We start from the raw sequence: 22,303 nt of genomic DNA on the forward strand, positions 1-22,303 counted from the left end.
TGAGTGGGGCCATTTAAGTCAGTTCGTATAGAATCGTGTCAGACAGGCTCTGTCGTGGACGGCTAGGGGATGAGAGGGGGCAAGGTGGCTTCTGAGAGCTCATAATTCCAGCAGGTACCAGCCTCCAGGCTGATGCAGATGAATCCTCCAAGCTCTCTGCAAGTCCTCAGTGGGGAAGGGAAGCCTGAGGTGGGGAACCTGATTTTATGAGCCAAAGTGAGAGCAGAAGCTGACTTGCTTAGCAAACTTTCAGACCCTGCGTGTAATTTTCCAGAAACCTCCAAAAGATTTCAGAGGGGAAAAAAAGCAGCAGATAAATAGCCAGAAACTGATTCCTACAGGTATTATTTTTCGGACAGCCTAAATATCAATGCGAGTTCAGTTCTCATTTTATTTAAAATGCGAAAAGAAAGTTTAAAAAAAATCAACATGGCTCTTTAATTAGAAAAATATTTGGCAGGAGGTGGGGGACTGGACTCGGGGACATGGGATTGGAGCTGCAAGACAGGTGGGAAGGCGAGCAGAATGAGGTGGGGGTCTCTTCCATTTGCAGGGTGGGGGTGTGGAGGGGTGGTAATCATCTGTTTCCTTCGGTGAATAGTTTCATGCTCAGCCCTGCTCCCTCCCTCTGGGCAGGTTATGGTTTTTAGTGACCATCCCTGAAGGCCGCCTCCTAGCTTTCTTTAATTCCTTCTGTTCCCAGCTCACTAAAGGAGAGCCTCTCTTTCAAGACAAGGAGGCACTGTTTTCAAGGGCACAGGCTTGGAAACTTGATGAATGAAAGCATCTCTTACTTGGTAGGTTGTGGGTAATTTTGGAATTCTGATGCAGGGCATGAGGAGGAGGGATCTTGTCGGGGGCCCATTTGTACTGTGATGAAAGAGAGAGAGGCAGCCTTGGGGACAGTAGAGCCACCAGCACTGCTCCTCCTTTCTGTTTTGTTTTAGGGGTTGTCATGGTAAAGAGAGGAGGATTACACTGAAAGGAATCAGTGGGAGATTGGGGGAAGCTCAGCTTGAATAAACTGCTATCCTGCATCTTGCTCTCGGGTTTGGACTGGGATTCTGCCCCATGCCCCGAATGGCTCCTTATGTAGCCAGTACAGTGTCTTGGTTAAGAAGGAAGCATTCTTCCCTACTCCTGTGTGTCCTTCCATGCCGAGGTGTCGAGGGTATCCTGTGTGTGCAGACCTTCTCTTCCCCTTTACTCATTCAATGTAGAAGGCCAGAGTGAACCAAGCATGATGCGATCCATTCTCCCCATCCCTCCTAGAGCACATGGCTCCCAAGGAACATCCCACAGGGAGCCTGGCTCCCACTGAACTTATAAGTGAGCCATCCCAGACAGGGCCTTCTCTCCTCTTCTGCCATACGAAGCTGCTGTTGTCAGGAGGCCTATGCCTATACAATTTGGGGGAGCCCCTTTCAGAGAAAGAACATAAAAATACAAATGCAAAATTATGAGGGGCCCTCCCAGGAACTTAGGAGGGCTAGGAAGGACCCATTCAAGTAAGCAACCTTGCAGCCCAAATCTCGGCTGCCCAGGAGCTCTGCTACTGGCTCTAAGTCTTCCCTGGACGGGCGCCGTGCCCACAACGAGACTGGTAAACCTATTTAATTCTGGACTTCAGTTTCCAGCCCATTTGCTGTCACACTCAGCCAGTCTCTAGCCTACAATAATAGAGGCAGTAGTGAGGTTCACATATCATTTTGGGGACATCTCGTTTCGGTGAGACTTATAAAGAAAGCATCCTATGCTTTATGCCTCTACCAGAAGAGCCCCTCCAACATCTCTTCTTTCCACATCACCCAGGAGGGGCCGTGGCAATGGTGACAATGGGGTCTGACAACAGCACAAGGGGTTATTATTAACCAAGGGGTTCTGAGAGCCCTAGCTGACGGAGTGGGTGCGTTTGCTGTCGCTCTGTGATCTTCGCCAGGTTTTGTAGGTCCGGAGTATTAACACTGAATTACTGAAGATATCAGATCCTTTCACATGGTTAAACGAGGCTAGCTTTTCCACATTTAACGTGAAAGAATGAATTAGCAGGTTTATTAGCCAGACTCTGCCAAAAATATGGCAAAAAAAAAAAAAAAAAAAAAAAAAAGCTGGTGATCTGTTCAAGCTACTTAAAAGCTGGTGAAGAGGTTTCCCCGGATTCAGTTGGTGACCGATGAGGCCATAGGGCATGCCAGGATGTGGCAAGGTGGGTTTGCTATGGCGTGAGGCTGCCTGGTGCCCCCTCTGCACCTCCCCCCTCCACCCTGACCCTTGGCCCTCCCTCTCTGCTACTGAGTGCGGTTGTGTTTGAAGCCCTCGAGGGAAAGCGACACTTTTTCCAGGAGCAGCTTTGGTCTATGACCTTGTGCTCTCATGGCAGCCAGCTGGTTCTAAGTCCCAAGGAGGCCATGTGGGGGAGAGGGAAATGTGCAGAAATCAAGAGACTTGTCTTCTTCGGAGAGACCCCATGGAGGCGAGGAGGGGCCCTGTACCCTGTGTCGCGGCCCCCTCAGCTCTAGGCTGTGTTCCTCCCTCCCAGGGCATAGGTTGCCACTTGGGAGGTGTCACATTCCAGGACTCTGAAGTAGAATTCAGAACGATGCTCAGCAGCTGGGTTGAGCTCTGTTTCCTGCCCAGACAAAACTGGCGGGACACGGGCAGGTTTTCTTTTGTAAGAAGAGATTTTAGTCATTTTATTGCTGCTGAGACGTTCTGGATGAGCAAGCCCCAGAGACCAAGATTCTCTCTCTCTCTCTTCCTCATCGCTTATATATTCTGACTATTATTTCTGGAAGCAACTTCAGCAATTATCTAACTTCTCCACCCAACCCGCCTTTAATTTTATTGGAATTCTAGTCTGCCTGCTTCAGTGACGAGTACTGGACTCTCCTGAGCCTCTTTCCTCCTCTCTGATGACCCCTTATCCACCTTCCTCCTGGGCTGGTCCCTGTCCTTTAAATATCTGTATGGATCGCGGGTCTATTTTTTGTTTGTTTGTTTTTGAAAAGGTGTATAGTTTTTTATTTTGCTTGAAGCATGTCTGCTTTTTAAATTCACTTCAAAAAAATTATGGTAAAAATACACAAATAAAAGGTGCCATTTGAACCATTTTTCAGGGTGTACAATTCAGTATACCTACAATGTCGTGCAACCCGTGGATGAACTCTTGGTGTCTTTGTGCTACTCTCCATGGGCTGTATCATTTCCTGTCAGAGTTTAAACTCTCAACTCCATACTGATGGCTGCCATCTTTATCTCTAGCCTAGATCTTTCCTTTAGGGTCCTTCAGGTCCTTGCAGTCAGGGTCATTCAACTGTCTGGAGGTTCCTACTGATGCCTCTGAGTCAACGGTTCAAACTGAGCTCATTATTCTCCCCTTCAAGCCTGCTCGATCTCCTCTCTTCATTCAATCGCACTATATACCAACCTAACCTCTTCTTGGATCTGTCTCTGTCTCCTTCTCCACACCGCGGATTAGGGCTAGAACCTTGTTATTTCTTTCCTGGACAGTGGCAGCTCTCTCTTCACTGGTTTCTCCACCACTATCTTGCCACCCCAAATTCCATCCTCTACAGCAGCATCCAGAGTCATCCATCTAAAATGTTGTTCTGATAGTGCTAACAGCTCCTCACTGCCTGCACGATTTTGTAACATTTGAAAATTTGATGAAAGTGACACACCCCTTTGCTCAGAAAAATACACAAGTACAAATTTACTTTTACACTCCAGCTCACAAATTTTGATGACAATTTCAGGGCATCCATCAAAGCCCCAGAATCCATGATGCGTCCTTGGCTCAAGGCCCTTCACAGTGACGCCTCTCTTATTTCTCCAACCTCCTCTCCTCTCCACCTCCCTCCTTACGCTTTGTGCTCACCTCGCTATAGTGTTCTCTTGTGTTCTTCTCCCTGAAACACCCTTTCATCCTTTCATTGCTTGGGTAGCTGTTTCTCATCTTTCAAGTCTTAGCTCAGGCAACAGCTGATTCATTCTTACCTTGCCTACTAACTGGACATCTACTATGTGCTAGGGCCTCTATAAGCACTGGCAGAAAAGATGGATCACAAACCTTGTAGTTGAGTGGGGAATATAGACAAGAAAACACTACCAATGAACTCTGAGTTTGTGCTCTCATTTTATATGTCTACCTTAGCATTTACTGTGTATTATAGAAATGATATCATTACGTGGCTTGTCTTTCTCACTGAACTGTAAGCCCCTAGAGGACACAAGTCTGATTACCCATCTTTGTAACATGGAGACATAGTACAGTGTTTCAAACATAAAAAGACTTATCACTCAAGTATGTATTAGATGGAGATAAATCAATATTGAGCAGGCTAATCCTTCCAAGCTAGCAGGTGGCACTGGAGTCAATGTCACCTAGGCTGTTTACCTCTTCCTCCAAGGCCCCATCACTGGAAACAGCTCACTAACCTCACTGCAAAAAGCGTGGACTTTGGAATCAGGGAAAGATATTTAAATCCTAATTCTTCCACTTATTAACATGTAGACTTTAAAATATTAATATGCAGACTTTAGATAAGTTGTTCAAATTCTCTTAAACTTCCTTTTCTGTACATATATGAAGTTGAGATAACTCCTACTTCCCAGGATTGATTTGATCCTTCATGAGATAAGAAATGTAAAGATCCTGGTGTATGGCCATCTTTCAGTAGATGTGATTTCCCTTTCTGTCCCCTCTTGCTTCTGTCATGTTCCTGTTGATGTGCCTAGGCTTGGTCTAGGCGAGTAAATTTGACTCCTGTAAACAGTCTCCTGCTAACTGTGGCTGGAGCTACGGGGTGCGTGGGTGGTTCTAGGGTAGGTATTTTGGAGAACCACATGCCCTCAGATGTCCATACCAGTGTCAAGGAAAGGGAAACCCATGTGGGTTTTCCAATGGCAAATTTAATCGCCCTCATCAAAGGTGAGCAAATATTAATGTTGGTAAAACACAATCAAACATTATGATTCATTTCTGCTACTTGGGAGGTAATCTGGGCTAGAAATGGCAATAACATTGATAGACACCGAAGACACTGGATTCCTTAACCCACAAAGTAGGCGGTATAGAAAAAATATTAGGTGAGAATTACCTAAGCCCTAGTGGAACTCTGCTTAGAAAGTATGGCTATAAAGTAATGAGGTTTGAGGTCCTGTAGTGAACATGGCAAAACCCCCACATCCAAGTGAATCTCATCCCCTCCAAACTTCGTGGCTTTGGATGCTGGAGACTCTCCAATGATACAGCCATTGCTCAAAGCAATCCTGAAACACCTCCCTTAGAACTGTTTTTGAAACCGATTTATAGGCCACAAAAAGAAAACCTTCCACCTGCTTAGTTTGCTTTTCATCAAGGAGGTTCCCAATTTGATTAACTACCATTCACCAGACCCGATTCCTACAACTTTTAGGGGTTGTTTTCATATCAAAGGCTGATGTTTCCCTATTCCCCTACTGAGGATATTCAAATACCTCGACTTGGAAGTGATGGTAATTTCAGAGCTGGAGTGCAGAGGATAGTTGGCATTGTGACAGTGTTGTTGGAGAAAGTACATGGCTTTCCAAGGTAAATATTTTGAAGGACTAGCAATCATTTGGATGTGCGAATTCTAGTTTGCTATAAATCTTATGACTTTGGGCCTTATGTAAATAAAACCAGAAGGACTTAGAGAAGCCATCATTGGAACGCGACTGAGGGGAGACTAACGCCATACTCCTTCAAACTCAAGATCTGAGGTCCTTTGTCACGGAAGGACACTCCATATCAAGGTTTTCTAGCATTATCTTGGTCTTCTTGTCACCCTGAGGCAGTAGAGACACTTCATCTCACTCACAATGGTAAGGGTGATAATACGTAAATCTTGGATTCATTCAGCACTTTCCTTTCTCTCCATAAAATGCATAGAGCTTGTTAATCAAAACCAGTTTTTAGAGAATAATTCAGAAAAGATGCAGCTCATTAGTACTCAAAATGCCTTAGTTCCTGTGAGTGGGCTGTTGAAATAGGATTAGAAAGTTCCTTAGTAATGTTTAAATATGATGACACTGGAAGAGAAAGGCTTATTTCTTGTTTTCATTTTTTGTTTCATTGCAGGGACTGGTCTCCTTGCCTTTAATGTAGCTTTTTATTTAAGGCATGTGCTTAATTGTTTTTCCTGGTCATCCCTCCCATATTAGTCAGCATCATTATTACCTATTAGCAGCAACTAATATACTGATAGCTGTTGCCTTAGATTATGAACTTGGAAAGGTAGAAGCCAGGCCTATGATTTGGGTGGTGCTTCCCAGACATAGATGCTTACCAGTGGTGACCCTGATGACTGATTCCTCAAACCTGTGTCTCTACACTGAATTACAGAGTATCTGGAAACCAACTTATCATTTTCTGTTGAGTTTCCAACACGGTGAGCAGCAGGAGACAAAGATCAGCACAGTCAGTCTCCACTCCTGGGAGATGTCATCACTGCACAGCAGCACAGGGTATGTGGAGTTAAACTTGAACTGACACTACAAACCACAGTGCTTGAGCCCAGAGCAGAGAGAGTTCAGGAGGCTTGCCAAGGTCAGTGAGGCATCCTGGGGCAGGTCCAGGCAGCATTTGGCAGGCCTTGAAGCCACAGTGAAATGTGGGTAGGTGGAGAAAAGGAGAGGGCATTCCAGAAGGAAAGTAAACTGTGATCAAAGGCACAGAAGTAGGGATGGACATTACTTTATTTACAACAAGGAGGTATGGAATGCAAATTTTTGATCATCATCAAACATTTTTATCTATTAAGAATCAATGCATTCACAAATTTTAAGTCTAGCAGATAAAGGTCAACCGAGTTGCCAGATTGAATTCTATCAGCAGCATTATTTGTTAGAAATTCATTTAGGTTGAGTTTGTACCTTTATACATATTCTTAAAACCCTGAACTTTTGGATACCTTTTCCAATTCCATGCATTTGGGCAATGAAGGTAAAAGAAATTGCCTTAGCTATACCTGTCATATTTCCTTGGCTTGCAAATGAACCAGTTCTCCTGACACTGGGTTGTGTGTAAAAGAAACCTAGGAATAGTTTAGTTGTCGCTAATTCAAATGCTCCTGAATTTTTTTTTTTAAAGAAACAAAACATTAAGCCCACTGCTTTGGGCACTGACTAACCTAACATCTGTTCTAGCAACCACGGTAATGGCAAAGGAATGCTAGTTATATATCGCTTGTGGCGCTGACAGACTCTTGTTTTAGGGAGATATAAATTAAATCACTGACCTCTGAATTTCCTAATGAAGCTGGTTGCTTTGCAAAAGCAAAGGTGTTTATATACTCTTGGGGGACTCTGTCATTCTGCAGGAAGCAGAAGGAAGAGCTTGCTGGCTTTTGAGGAGTGCAAACAATATGAATCATGTCAGTCCCAAACAATGTCCTGATCAGAAGCTGTCCTGTGGCAGCTTATGATTTGGTGCGATGTGACCATAAATTGCCACCCAGGACAATATGGCCTGGGTTTGGCTGCTGTCTCCTCCAGTTCTGTGATAGTCTAGTCCATGGATTTTGCCAATTTTGGACCATTTAAGGAGTTGGCGATTATTTCAGTGTTGGCAGAAAGGAGACCTTCTGAGGCTCTCTCTTCTTTTTGGCCCTATTTCCCAAACTGTTAATCAAGTCTTCCCCCTGTGCCTCCTTTTCTACTTCTGCCCTCCTTCTCCCCTTCTTCCTCCTCCTCCTTCTTCTCCCCCCAACCCCCGCCATCTTTCCCCCTCTCCCTCTCCACTCATACATACTTTTTGGACCCTCTTTAAAATATGCACTTCTTCCTAAAATTGTACCTCTCACAGCTGTACCTCTCACTAATCCAGAATGCTCAACCCAAAAGGCTCAAACACTCAGAGTAGCTCCAACAATCCAGGAGTAGGCATGAATGGACGCACTGGTCATTCACTAAAGGTTGTGCACTTAGGATATACACTGTCTCTCAAGTTCTTATTCAGGATCAGGAATTCTTCTTTTATATACAAATTATAAAAGCTTGGTTGTCTGATATTAAGATATCTGATATCTTAAACTGTCAAATTAGAAAGGGGGCATCTAGAAGAGGAGCCACATATACACTAAGAAGTTAGAAGCCAGAAAACACAGAATGATAAACTTCAAAAACCATAGTGCTTGGAAGCGCCAATAGCCTCAAAAATCGAAGGTTTCATAGTGATGTGGCTTGTCATTAGGCCATGGGTCATGATTTTAGCACATGATAAGATGGTGGAGACTAAGGTGTAAACATTATACTGTATTTTGCAACATTCATTTTTGCACAAAGGCTTCCGTAGGAAGAAAGACCAAGGCGTAGGTGAGGGATAAGCTCAATCAACATGTGTTTTTGTGGTTCTCTTGGTTAATGATCTCCCTCTAGCAGAGCCCCAGCCTGTGACAGTAATGAGTGTGGCCTGTCCCCCATCCAGTGATAACACAGTTCTTCAGACATATGTCTATTTTTCATCTTCCCTGACCCCCAACTAATAATTTTTTTTGTTACTTCTGTATTTGCTTGTTTTCTATTTTGTTCTTACTTTCCTACTTTTGGACTTCTCTTCTTTCAGTAGGGTTTACTCTGTACTCTAATGTTTTGAGTTCAATGCTTGGCAAATTGACTTACAACTTCCTTCTTTTCTAATACAAACATTCAAGGCTACAGATTTCCCTCTAAGAACCACTTTAGCTGCATTCACAAGTTTTGTTATGTGGCATCTTCATAATTGACTAATTTTAAGTATTTCCTAATTTCCGTTATGACTTTGCTTTGACTTATAAAAGGTTTAGATGTCTGTTTGATTTTCCAAAAATGTGAGATTTTCCCAACTATGATAAGCCCTACAATAGCACCACTGGCTATACCATGAAGTTGGCCATAATGTAGTTGTCGATCAGCTCCTGCCCTCTCTTTCTCCCCTTACTCTCCAAAGAAGAGAGGCTAGACTTCTCTTTTTCCAAAGTGGAATGGGGTGGATGGTGGAAAGGAGGAGACTGATCAGTTTTGTTCAGGATATGTTTCTTTTATTTTTGGCACAGTACATTCAGATGGGAAATAGTTCACTGAATTTAAGATGCATTCTTATAGATAACTGGTTATTTGATGAGCCATTAGGGAAAATGTGGCCAGTTAAATGATGATATATTATTGATTACCTGAAAAATCCCAATTTCAGAGATGTTAAGGTGTGCAAAAAGTATATCTTAGAATTTATAAAATAATGGTATTTTTTATTAATCTTATAATTTTGTAACCCCTATTTAATGCAACCAAAAAATTTTGGGCCCTTCTTAGAATATTTTGCTGTAACCTCATTGCGTACCTGCTAGATGCTTAATTGTATTATTCAAGTCATTTATATTTTATTAATTTTCCTTGAGCTGCTTAATCTATTAATTACTGAAAGAATTGTATTTAAATCCCTTTTGGTGGTGGATCTATCAATTTTCTTTGTAATTCTGTCAATATTTGTTTCATATATGCTGAGGATATGTCATTAAGTTCAGATTAGAATTATACCCTTCAAGTTAAGTGTTCCTTTTAACATTATGTAATGGTCCTCTTTATACCAGTAACTTTGTTTGTTTTATCTAATACTAATATAGCTATATTAGTTTTCTGTTGGTATTTTCCTGATATAACTTTTCTCATACTTACATTTTATTGAATGTATTTTTTATTGTAAACAGCATACAGTGTGATATTTTTTTTTTAAAGATTTTATTTATTTATTTATTTGACAGACAGAGATTACAAGTAGGCAGAGAGGCAGGCAGAGAGAGAGGAGGAAGCAGGCTCCCTGCTGAGCAGAGAGCCCGATGCGGGGCTCGATCCCAGGACTCTGGGATCATGACCCGAGCCGAAGGCAGCGGCTTTAACCCACTGAGCCACCCAGGTGCCCCCAGTGTGATATTTTTTAAACACAATTTGTCTCTGTGTTTTTTAACTGCTGAGTTTGGTCCTTTATATTTATCTTGGTTATGGATTATTTGGATTTAGCTTTTATTTCTAAAAATAAATATTGCCATCTTATATGTGTTTATCACAGAGTTTCTTGAGAGCCTAGATTCAGAAAATTTTTTTTTTCTTATTTATTCTCAAAACAAGGAAACTTCAAACTTAGGGCAAACATTCTTTAAAATACTTTGAGATAAAAATATTGAAAGTCAATTGCTCAAACATCCAAGAAAAACAAATCAGCTCGACTCCTCCAAAACATATTTGAAAAGATATTTTTATGCATACAAGGGTTATCAAAATAGAGACATTGGCAAACTATCTTTATTTCAGTTCACAAACAACATTTGATATCTGAATTCTGCATTTTGATATTCCTGTGGTCTTTTGCCCTTTCTAATGACAGTATGAGAAACCACAGGTCATCTTGTTAAAATAATAATAGTAAAAAAATACTAGATATTGTGAAAAAGACCTTGAATTATGTATGGCTTTCCTGAGACTAACTAATAAAGAGATGAGAATGATTTATGACTAGTATATCAATTGTTTGTAAATCAGAAGATGTGTTTTGAGGTTATTGAAACAAGTTGTTCTCAGAAGGAGCTCAGAAGGAGCACACTTCGGTCTGAAATATAATCTCTTTTGTATTGGTTGGATGTTGACCAGTTTGAATTGCACTAAGACAAACACCTCCGGTGTCCCAACAAAAGGATCTCATATTTATTTGCAGAATATAAGAGCCAAACTCAGTTGTTCTACCGTATAGGACTCCTAATGTTTACCTTACTCCTCTATCAGCTTACTTTTAGTTTTAGAATTATAGACTCTCAGTGCTGGAAGGAGTCTGAAAGCTAAGTCCAACAGGCTGTCTGAGGCACGAATGGCATTTACATAATTCTGCCAATTTGTCAAGTTGCCTGTGTTGAATACAACCCTAACAGGGATTTCACTGCCCCCTAAAGCAGCCAATTACATCAACCTTTTTAAAAATTGAGCCACAAACAGATTAGCAGCCTATTCTACTCCTTGCATCTATACAATAAAAGCAGACACTCCTATCTCAGGACAGTCCTGCAAATATTAAAAACAGCCATCAAGTCCTCCTTTGTCTCAGGCCAAGATCCCAATTCCATAGAAGATTCTATGTAGCTGACCATGTTTGGCAATAATTTTCACACATTCAGTTTCTCTGGGCTCTCCCTTGAAGCGTCCTGGTATTTCATACGATACTCAAATGAGATTTTACTTCCACCAAGCTCAGAGGTTCCGTCTCTTCTTTAGTCACAGATAAAATACTTCTCTTAATGCAGAAGCCAGAGCCTCTTTGGAAACCCCATCACCGTGCTGATTCTCAAAGAGCTTACGGCATCAGGGTAAGGAAGACTAACTCTGGATGCCTGCTGTGTAGCAGGCTGGCTATCTAAGGACCAGGATTTCAGCCTCCACATCGATCTGATCCCAGAGTCCATGTTTATTCCCACTTTTCTTCTCCAACTAATCTTTCCCCTGTGTTTTGTTAAGCCACATCATTCAAAGGACATATTACCTATAATTACAGCAATAATAAAGTAAAGGCCATCCTTTTTCAGGGCTGAGTATGAAATGCTGATGAATCACTTGTAAGCTCTGGGGCTGTGGGTTGGCCATTTAGGGGACAAAGTTCCCTTCAGATAGTGTAAAAGTAAACTGGAGACTATTTCCTTTCCAAATGAGCAAATTTATTAGTCAACGGCATCCAAACTAATGTTATTTTATTAATATACTTGGAACATACAAATGATGGACTGATCTTCCTAAAATAATGCTTTGCACTTTTTTGGAATGACTTCCAATGGTCCAAACTCCACCGTCTGTCTGTCCTTCAAACCCTCTTCAAGGTCAGTCTACTATTTCCTCTCCAATCCACTCTCCTCTTACTCTTCCAGCCTATGTGAACACACAGTAGCTAAATGAACAAGGAGAAGGTGGGTGTGGGAGTGAACTGGACCGGAAGTGGAATAATGTGAGGATGAAGGAAGCTAGAGGGTAAAGTCAGAGTGTGGGCACTGGTTCTGCCCTCCTCGACTGGGTGTTTGGAAAGGACTTGTCTTCTCCAGGGGCCATTTCTTAGAATTGAGAAACAGTTCGGGGAGGGTCTTGTTGGGAAAAGGGCACTCACGGGATAGACGTTTGGGGCTGAGTAAAGCACGAGCTGCCTACTTGTTCTCCCTGAATTTCTGGGATGATTTGTCCACAGCTCTCTCTTGCAGGGGGTGGGCAACAGTTTTTTGAGTAATCGGGACATAATCCCCTTAGGTCCAGTAAGTAGACACTCCTCAAAGTGTGTAGTGCTTGTGTCAAGTGACTTATCCGAAGGCCTGTGAGGAGGTTTGTGAGTTTTTAGAACAGAAGGAGGAATTTCTGGGCACCTGATATTTGCCTTTTGTACCCCACAGTGTAAAATATATACCCCTTGGATTGTATATTATGTCTTGGTAACTATGTTGTAGATTCTGAAGGGCATGGAGGTTTTTGTTTGAGTCCTTAACATTTTGCCTATAGTACTATTCTAATACACTTTGATCCTGATCTCTGGCCCCATTTTCCACCAACAACCTCCTTCCTACACATCTTTCCTCACCCAAGAGATGCACATGCTTACAGCTATTGGTATGAAGTACCTATCCCAAAGATAGCTACCTACTGTGATTTATGGACTGTTTTGCTGACCTTGGAAAAGAAATAGAAGAAAAAAGTCTTCTCTGATTTCTACTTTTTTTCTGAAAAGCCTGCAGTAATATTTTATTATGTTGGAAGGCGAGATTGCCACTCAGCACAGGCTGCTGGACTCATTCCCTACCAGGCTGGTGAAATTCAAGCAATTTTGGCAAGGGCAGCCATGCCAACTGTCTGTTTACCCAGATAGCCCTATGACTACAAAACCAGGCTGGATTTGCATCTTCCCAATTACTTCAAAGAAATTAGTAACAGAATTGAACCGATTTACAAAGTGAACCCAGGAAGGTGCTGAGGACAGAGCTCTGAAGGCAGTTCTCAGAGGTGGTCCTTACCCCCTCTGTAGCCTCTCCTGGGTTAAGTCACTGCAGCCTCCATCTGTGAGGCCCAGCACACCCCCTTCAGAGCCAGCCCTGACCAGACTGGGTGAGCTGCCATGGCCCAAGTTTCTGGTATTTCAGTGTGAGCTCAGGCCATGCCAGTGCTCCCCAAGTCATGACTTCCTTGCAGTTCCTTAGATTCTCTTTTTCCCCTCTGAAGATAAAAGGTGTTTATTTCTTGAATGAGGAAAGGTTGGATGTTAACATGAAAACTGCATCATGTATGATGTTTACATTAAATATTAAAGAAACTCCACACTGCAGCAGGTAAGGAAGGCCTTGCTACTGGTCCCAGTTGTTTTGTCCTGCTCTCCTAATATCCCATCCCAACCCATCACAGCCCCTGTGGCCCAAAACATGCCTTTAACCAGGCCATGTTAATTCAGCAAATGCCTGTCTTTCTTCCTAACCAGGTTCATGTATCGTCTCTTCTGTTCTTGGTTTCCCCAGACACTCTACTTCATGCTCTCATATGGCATTGGTCAATTCTCTGTTGAAGAACTTATCACATTAGATTGCAATCCCTTCCAGACTTGTCTGTTCCCCATGTCTTACATCTTTGTGTCCTTTGGGCTTAGCAGATATAGTTAGCTAGATTCTCTGTCAGTTGCTGTGGTTCTGTTTCACTCCCAGCCTTGTGCTGTAGACCCTCACGGACTGGCTGGCAGCCTGCCCTGAATCTCGATCCAGTTCAATGGGCTCTTTCTAGATGCAGGTCTGCACCCCTGGCAAGAGTCTGCTCCTAGGGAAGCTGGTGCTGTTCTGAGGCGGTCTTTGACTATTGCCCTGTCTGGGATCACTGGTTGTAGTTTCTTGGCTAACAGAGTTGTCCCTCTTAAATCATGCCCAAGCTCCCCATGCTCCTTGGATGTGTACATTGGGTTGCTGGCCATCCTCTTTGGAGGACTATCTTCCAACCAGCTCAGTGGCCCCTGTTCTAATCCTCCTGTATTCTGGCTCCCTTTCTCTCCTACCAGCAAGTGCCATCGTGATCTTAGTATGACCCAGTTGAGTTCATTCATTCATTCATTCATTCAGTTACCAACTATCTGCTGAGTACTATGTGCAGGCATTGTGCCAGGTGCTGGGTTGCCACGGTGAACAAGACATAATCTTTGTTCTTTCCTCAAGGAGCACATGTGCTACACTGTGCATGGGAGGCAATTTTTCTTTCTAGTATCTGTGTTGTTGTTTTTTTACTCCAAGTCTCCAGTTGTGTCCGACTTATAACCTATCTCTAAATGGTAGCTGGAGGCCCTCTCTTTTGTGAGACATTGGGAGCCATAAAGTGTTAAAAACAATATTGATGCTCACTGGGCCCTCTCTTCCTGAAACAAGGAGTAACAAGTCTATGGCTCACCAATGGCTCACCGAGCCTTACTGTGAGAGGTGGAAGCACAGGGAATACTTGGAACATGGAAAAGGGGTATTTGGAGAGAAAGTTTAATAGTCTTTGCCTGGCAACACAAAAGGGAGAAGATCCTTAGACAGGTAATGTTGGGCTAAAATTATTTTAGGCAAATTCCTATTTTTATACCAGAAGATACTGTCCAAAAGAAGAAACATAAAAGAGAGGATCTGATTTTAAAATCTTGGGGTTCCTGGGGTACCTGGGTGGCTCAGTGGGTTAAAGCCTCTGCCTTCGGCTCAGGTCATGATCCCAGGGTCCTGGAATCGAGCCCCGCATCAGACTCTCTGCTCAGCGGGGAGACTGCTTCCTCCTCTCTCTCTGCCTGCCTCTCTGCCTACTTCTGATTTCTGTCTGTCAAATAAATAAATAAAAAATCTAAAAAAAAAAAAAAATCTTGGGGTTCCTAAATGAGTAAGATTGGGAATGAATCAAGAGAATAAGAATTTGTTTTTTATTATGTTATATGTTAGTCCCCATATAGTAATAAATCATTTTTCTTGAATAGATTCTAATGCTTTTTTTAAACTTTGGAGGACATTTTGTGCCAGGTAAGTATAATGGTAAGAGTCCTATGTGTTTAGGATTTACCTGGCAAGCTTATTAGAATGCAGACTCCTGGACTCCCTCCAAGAAATCCTGATTCTTCAGAGTTTCTTAAACTGGTATGACAGACATCTTGGACTAGATAATTCTTTGTCATGGGTGGCGGCTCTCTTGCACATTGTTGGTGTCTTTCTCTCTCTCTTTCAAACAAATATCGGCAGAAAAATATCACTAGTTTCAGAAAAGAACAGTCTGAATTCACAAACATCTGAAGGATGAAATGGTTAAAAAAATCTTTGGGAAATAAGTGAACACCACATTCATCCCTAGAACACCAGGTTCAATCCCTGTGTCCCTGAAGCATGGCAAATTGTGGCTACCTCAGGGGTCACTGGAAGATCCAGTCTGTTGTGAGCTGCCTTCCTGAAGTTGCATTTCTTTTCTGATGAAACGTTACCTCCTCTGATCTCCAGACATGCTTGGCATGATAGAACATTTTCAATAATAGGAATGTTTACGTGGTAATAATGCATAACCTTTACTTGTTTTAATTCATTCTTGGAAATAGTCTAAGTATTCCTCTTACATTCCTGTTTACTTGATTCATTTACTGAGAAATTCTTTTTTTCAAAAATAGTGAAGAAACTGCAGCTTAATCTTACTTGACTTTCTACCAGATCCAGTTTAGAACCTTATGTCAAACTTTAGGTCTCTTTCCTTTTTTTCAAAGATGGTGATTCTCTAATACACTAGAGATCAGTGTCAATCAAATGTTCATCATAGTTAATAGGGAAGGGAATCAGCTGGGCCTCATCGTTACATTCGGGGTGAAGGTTAGTAACTACTGTTCTGGGAGAGTAGTTGCCACCTGAGAAATGGCCCCAAATTAAGAAGGCACCAGAAACAAACAAAATGAAAGGAAAAGAGAAAAAAAAATTATGGTTCCTGGGAGGGAGCATGAACTAACTGTGCTCACAGGGATATCTAGTTCTTCCTCAGGTTGGGTTTTCTTTAGCGGACAGCCTCTTCCCACCTCTTCCCCTGAAATTATTTTTTCTCAAATCACTACTTGGGATGTCTCCTCCAGGAAGCCCTCGTGTCTCTTTCTTCCTGAATTCACTCCTTTCCTACTCTGAAATCCTAGATCATTTACACCTGGCTCCCACCATCTTGCTCTTTATTTACATAGTCCTTTATATGTTTGTTGAGCTCCTTTCTCTAAGCAGATTTTAAGCTCCTTAAGGGTAACAACTTCGTAAAATGTAAATGGAACAGTGATGACCCAGTAGGACTTCAAGAAATACTTGTGAGGGATTCTCTGATTTTTATACACTTTGGTTGGAAAGTTACAAAATTTGAAGGCATTTATGTAAAAGAAGACCGTCTTTCCTGAAAAATTCTTTAAGGTGTTGACATCTGCTTGCTTTGCAAGACAAAAGCAAACTTCTTTTAAGTATTGCCCCTAAGGCAGCACCGTGGTCCTGATTTTCTCCCCTATGGCTAGAGGCTGGGGAAGAAAAGGAAGGCCAGTTGAGACTCTAGAGATGGGACATATTCACATATGCTGTGAGAGAGGACTTTGGATGTTTGACCATTTTCTAGAGTCCTGGAGTCCTGGAGCTTCACAAAGTTTACCATTTGTATAGGAATCTTTTAGCTCTTGGATGGAAAAAACTCTTTCCTGTAAAACTTCATGGAATTTCTGCTCCTGGCAAAGAACAGCAGTTATTCATTGTGGATCTTGAAAACTATGACATGGTTGTCCAAATGGGCACCAAATAAAGCAAGGAAAGAAAAGTCTCAACTACATATTTAAAAATTATTTTTGGTTCCAGGTGATGGGTGGGGCAGGCTGTGACTGGCATGGCCAAGACTAACCCTTTACTCAGACCCAGGGGATCACTTCTGATCTAAAAACCTTGTCCTCCAAACCAGCTGCCGAAGAAACAAAGGCAAGTCCAAGGCCTTACTTCATACTCTGGATGGCCACACATTCCACCTGCATCTCTATTTTGTCCAGTGATGGCTTCAGTCTTTTGAATTTGAGCTTCTATGGAGGGTCCTGCTGGGTATTGGCATTTTATGATTGACTATAGACCCATTTTTTTCTCTAGATGATTTTGACCATCTCGTCTACCTTCTTTCAATCACCTGTGCTTGGCTGAGTGACAGACATGGACCCCTAGGGATCCATCTTATCTCAAGAGACTCCTTTTACTATAACAGGCCTCTGAAGTGGGAACCAGCTCTCTGGAAAGAATTTCCAATCAGTTTAATACTTTTGACTAAGCTTCTACTATCATAGCATCTAACATTTATTAAGCACGTACTCCCTATCAGGCCTTCTACCAAGCAATTACCATCTATCTATCATTCCATTTTAGATTCACAATGCAGCAAAGAGAGATAAAGTATTATTATTCTAATTTTACAGATTAGGAAATAGATGCACAAAGGGGTTAAACACACTCAAGGCCACACATCTAGTTGACCACAAAACTGACCTCCTGATTGTCCCCCTCCATCGCGAATCTGCTCCTTCAGTCTTCCTTCTGTCCACTGAGGGCAATTCCATTCTTTCAGGTACTTAGGCTGAAGACCATGGGACCATGCTGGCCATCTCTCCTCTCAAGCCCTACATCCAATGCTTTGAGAAATCCATCGGCTTTGCCTTCATGATATATCCAACTCTGACTGCTTCTCTCATCACCATTGCTCTCTGCTGAGTCAAACCATCATCATCTTTTGCCTGAAATATTGCCATACCTTCCTAACCAGTCACGGTCCTTCCATCCCTGCCTTCCCATGGGCTGTTCCCGCAGCCAGAGTGATCTTTCAAATCTAAGTCAGCTTGTGTTGCTCCTCTGGGCAAAAGCCAAAATTCTCACAAGACCCTCCATTCTCCATCCCCATGACCTCACCATGTCCTGCTCGCCTCCCTGGCTCTCTTCCAGCGACAGGCCACCAGCCTTCCTGCTCTTCCTGGAACACACTGCATGTCTCTGGTTTTGAGGTCTAAGCCCTGGGGCCCTCTGGTTGGTATGGTCTTCTTCCACTAGCCTTACAATCAACTTCAAGTCTCTACTTAAGTGCCACCTTCTCAACATATCTTTGTTTATAATACACTAACTCGAGTAGTACCAAGTCATCTTACTTGGCTCTATTTTTTCTGTAGCATATATTACCTTTTGACATACTGTGTAATTCATTTGTTATGTTTCTTGTTTCTTTTCCGCCTTCTCTCCCTCTGCCCCTCCCCATTAGACAGAGAGCTTTGTCTGTAGTGTCCTCAGATGTATCCTGGGGACCCAGGACAGTGCCTGGCACATTATATGTGATCAATGGATATTTGCTGAACAAATGAACGAATGGTCCTGGATCTCAAATCTTAGGGTATTCATAATTTTGTTGCAGACATACAGTATTCTCAAGTGAAAAGGGCAATAATTCAGAAGATGTAATGGGGTGGTGTTTATCAAGGGTCAAGTGAACAGAAAACTTAGTGATGAGCTCCCGCATAAGGGAGATATAAGACATGAACAGAGGCGGGAGTGAGTTGGAAAGATAGAGGGGACTGCGCGCTGAGCTCTTTTCCTTCTGCAGTACAATAGTAAGGATACCCTTTCTTCTTGGCTTTCAGGCCCAGGGCTTAAGCCATAGTCTTAGTCCTGTAGCTGCCATACCACAAGTTTGGTCCCGAGACGTTTCCCTTCCTCCTCCTCATGCCCTTGTGGCCTCAAGGGTATGGCTGTTTCTCTGTGGTACAGTCATACATAATGAGAAATACAGGCCTGAACTGCTGGATCACTCAAAAGCAGGGAGGAATCTGGAATGGACTTGTTAGGTTTGGGGTATTTTAATCATTTCCTGCAGGTTGGCAAGTTCCAGAAGGGTCAATTTCTAAAAGAATCAGGCGGGGTACACTTAAAGAAATTTCACTGTTTCTCCAAAAGATTTTCATATTTGGCCTCTAGATTTGATGTTCCACTGAGGGGCGCCTGAGACATGGACCTTTCTCAGTGGTGACACTTCTCTGCGGCAACCCTACTTTCTTAATTTGGTCAAGTAAAACTTTTCCATTGTCTATACTCATTGCACTGGCTCACCCTGCTTTCAGGAAAACTGGTTCACTCCTACCACAGGGTGGAAATGTGTGTGTGTGTGGCTGGGAGGGGTGGGGGAGGGTGGGGAGTGGAAGGTGGGGGTTGGTGCAGGGGCACAAATTGAGAGGGAAAATTGTCCACCATGAGGTGGGATCTCCTGCTCATTTATGATATGACTCATTTTGATTTTGTCTGACTTCAGTGCATGCCTGCTATCGCTTACCCCCCAGGACAGTGTTAGGGAGACAAGCCCCCATTACACAGGGGCTCCCATGACATGTCCTCCAAAGCCCAGGAAGGACGTGACCATAGTATCCACCTAAGTTGACCATTAGGCAAAACACATTAGCCTTTAGAATGATCCAATGGAAAAAAAATGCATTTGGTTAGAATACCTGACTATTCAGACAAAGGTTAATTTGGAACTGAGGTCTGCAGAGCCCTGGCAGGCCTCTCTGATGGGCTGAGATCTGAGATCCTGCCAGCAGGAGGGAGCACGTACGCTGGCAGAAGGCCTGCCACCCAGAGCCACACCTGACAGCCTCCTTAGGAGGCACCGGAGCCCCCAAAGCTTGGGCCCACTCCCGGCTTCACTTCCCTTCATCTGGCACGAGGCCTGGGCATCATCACTTTTTAAAAAGTCGTGCAGGTGGTTTTATGCATAACCGGAAATAAAAACCACCTGCCATTAAGGACCCAGAGAAGGGATGTCTGAGGGCGGGTAGAATACAGTCCCCACTCCTGCCTCACAATCCCTATGGCATAGCACCCCGCACCCCCACCCTGCTTCACCAAGTTTCCTTTTTCTCCTGGATTATTTCCACAATCGTATAAACAAGCTGCAATTTCTGCCATTCTAAATGAGACTCTCCTTATGTTCCATATCGCCCTTTAGTTACTGCCCTATTGCCCAGCTTCCCTTTAGGGAAAAGCTTCCCCTTTAGGGAAAATCCTGAAGATACATGTTCTGCGTGTGCCGTCCAATTGCTTTCTGCATATTTCCTCCTAGACCCAGTGCCTCTGGATAGCCCTGCTCACCGCTGGGCAGACCCAGGCCCTGTCTTACCATCTGGACACGTCAGGGCCTTCAGGTCTCACTCTCCCTTGGTCACAGAAGTGGACCAGTTGGAGAAATGCAACACAGGCCCTCCCGATACCCTCCAGGGGTCCGGCATGCCCCCCGGTCCAGCCTGCAGCTGGCCCTGCAGGGCTGGGATCAAAGCTCAGTGAACAGAATGCAGAACTGGAAACTTCCAGGGAAGTGAGAAGGACAATAGAGCCTTCAGGAAAGGGAAGGCGATGACTTACACAGCGTGTGGTGGTGATGATGACAGAACTGGAGATGAAAGAGAGGCCATCGTTCATGCTGACCTGAAGCGCGGCTTTCCTGTAATGACAAGGGAGCCAGAGACGCTCAGCGCTCAGCGTGGTGTGCGAGGAGCGAGGGGCTGCGAGCCGAGACCTAGGTCCCCTGCAGGCTCTGCTCCTAACTACCCTGGGGGCTGTGGTCTCCCCCCCTGGGGGCCTGAGCGGTCTCTTTTGTAAAATGTGGAGGATAGCCTCCAGGGCCCAACCGCATGCTCTAGCATTCTAGAGAGATGTCAGGATACCCTCGATGGTGTATCCGGGTGTTGAGTTCAGCCCTTCTTACATGGCAGCGAATTGCATTGAATGGGTAAAGCCTGTGACCATTTCATTTACCAGGCACACTGTCCTGGGAAAAAGTGTCCCCAAAGCGTGGCTTGAGTCTGTGGGCATAAACCCTTCGAGCTATAAACTCAATGTTCCGCTGTCGTTATCGGGGCTCTCTGTGACTGATTCTGATGAGGGGCTTTGCTGCCATCCCGAAAAGCTCATGGAGGTACAGCAGTGGATGACTGACCTTCCACCCTCCTTCCATCTCTGTGACACTCACTGAAACCTGAACCTCTGTTTTGCTTGCTTTGGCAGTATGGACACAGGGTTAGTTTGTGGAATCAGTGAACTTGAAGGCCAGGGTCAGGCAACTAGACTTGGAGGCTTCATAATTAGAACAAATGATTGAAAGCAGAAGTTAGATGAGCATGTTTAGTATTTTTTCCTCAAAGCTGCCATTCTCTCTTCAGCGAGTTTGTGTTCCTCTCACAGACACCCAACAGAAACCCAATGCCCTTCAGGGGCACAGAGGAAGGAGCACGGAGCTTGGCCTCAGAAGGTCTGAATCTGGGGTCCTGAACTAGCTCTGGACCCACTTGACCCCTCTGAGCTTCCTTTCCTCGTTTCCTTATCTCTAAGGAGGGACAATCATCCAGGAGGGCAATTATGATGCCAGGGTGAGATAACGTGTGTGGGAGGGCTTTGGGAAGTGTAAGCTCTGGAAATGTAGCTGTGATTCAGCGAGACATACCCTTTTTGGAAACTAGACCCTTCTGCTACTGCAGCATGACCTTGGGCAAACTACTTAAATTCGCTCAACCATAGATTCCACATCGTAAAACTGGGATGACGTAGGCATCTGGTTCTTTGGGAGCTTGGGAGGATAAAGTGAGGTACCCTTTGTAAGACATCTGTCCTGGTGCCTTGCTCACCAGAAGCACTGGCACCGTCATCATTACCTGGAGAGGTCTAGACAAGGCTGCATGACAACAACGAAGAGAGACTCTTTCTTCACCCTTTGTCCCCTCTACCTCCTCTCTCTTCCCTGGCAGTGAGGTTCAGTTGCTGGTGGAAACTTACATGCCAACTTCTTTTAAGATAGGCGCTGGACACAGCAAGTAAGTGTCTTCCACAGTGAAGGGCTTCTCATCTGTAAAAAGGAAGTCACTGGATTAAGAAGGGTGAAGCAACTTTCCAACTTCATGTTCAGTGACTCCTACAGGCCATCCATCGAATCCAGGGAGACATGAGAAAAGCAGTAACTCTGAAAGAGACACTGGTCTTGAGCCATAAAATCCACTCGAGTGAATGAACTTTAAGGTTCTGCTAGATTACTGGTCCTTGACCCCATACATCCAACTGAGTCAATCAGTGAACAAATAGAGACTGAGCTCTTACCACTGACCAGGCATAACTACGGGGAAACCAGAAGATGCCACACTGGTCCCCAGGGAGCTTCGGATCTGTGTCTAGTTTGAGAAAGAAGCCACATTCGTGGAGAAAGATTGTTGATGCAGCATTACTTATAATAGCTAAGACAG

The 22,303-nt window shown here is 43.7% G+C and overlaps 1 protein-coding gene across 1 annotated transcript in view; it reads right to left on the bottom strand.

Moving 5' to 3' along the window:
* ANTXR1 (ANTXR cell adhesion molecule 1) overlaps positions 1-22,303 on the bottom strand; it is a 210,337-nt gene that overhangs the window by 87,322 nt on the left and 100,712 nt on the right. Inside the window, exons 11-12 of the mRNA XM_032873745.1 lie at positions 21,843-21,912; positions 20,436-20,514 (exon numbers count right to left, since the gene is read on the bottom strand). Coding sequence (XP_032729636.1) covers positions 20,436-20,514; positions 21,843-21,912 — 149 coding nt within the window. The remainder of the gene's footprint in view (positions 1-20,435; positions 20,515-21,842; positions 21,913-22,303) is intronic.

The sequence above is a fragment of the Lontra canadensis genome, unplaced genomic scaffold (genome assembly GCF_010015895.1).
Source record: "Lontra canadensis isolate GAN:19392208 unplaced genomic scaffold, GSC_riverotter_1.0 scaffold50, whole genome shotgun sequence".
Lineage (NCBI taxonomy): Eukaryota > Metazoa > Chordata > Mammalia > Carnivora > Mustelidae > Lontra > Lontra canadensis.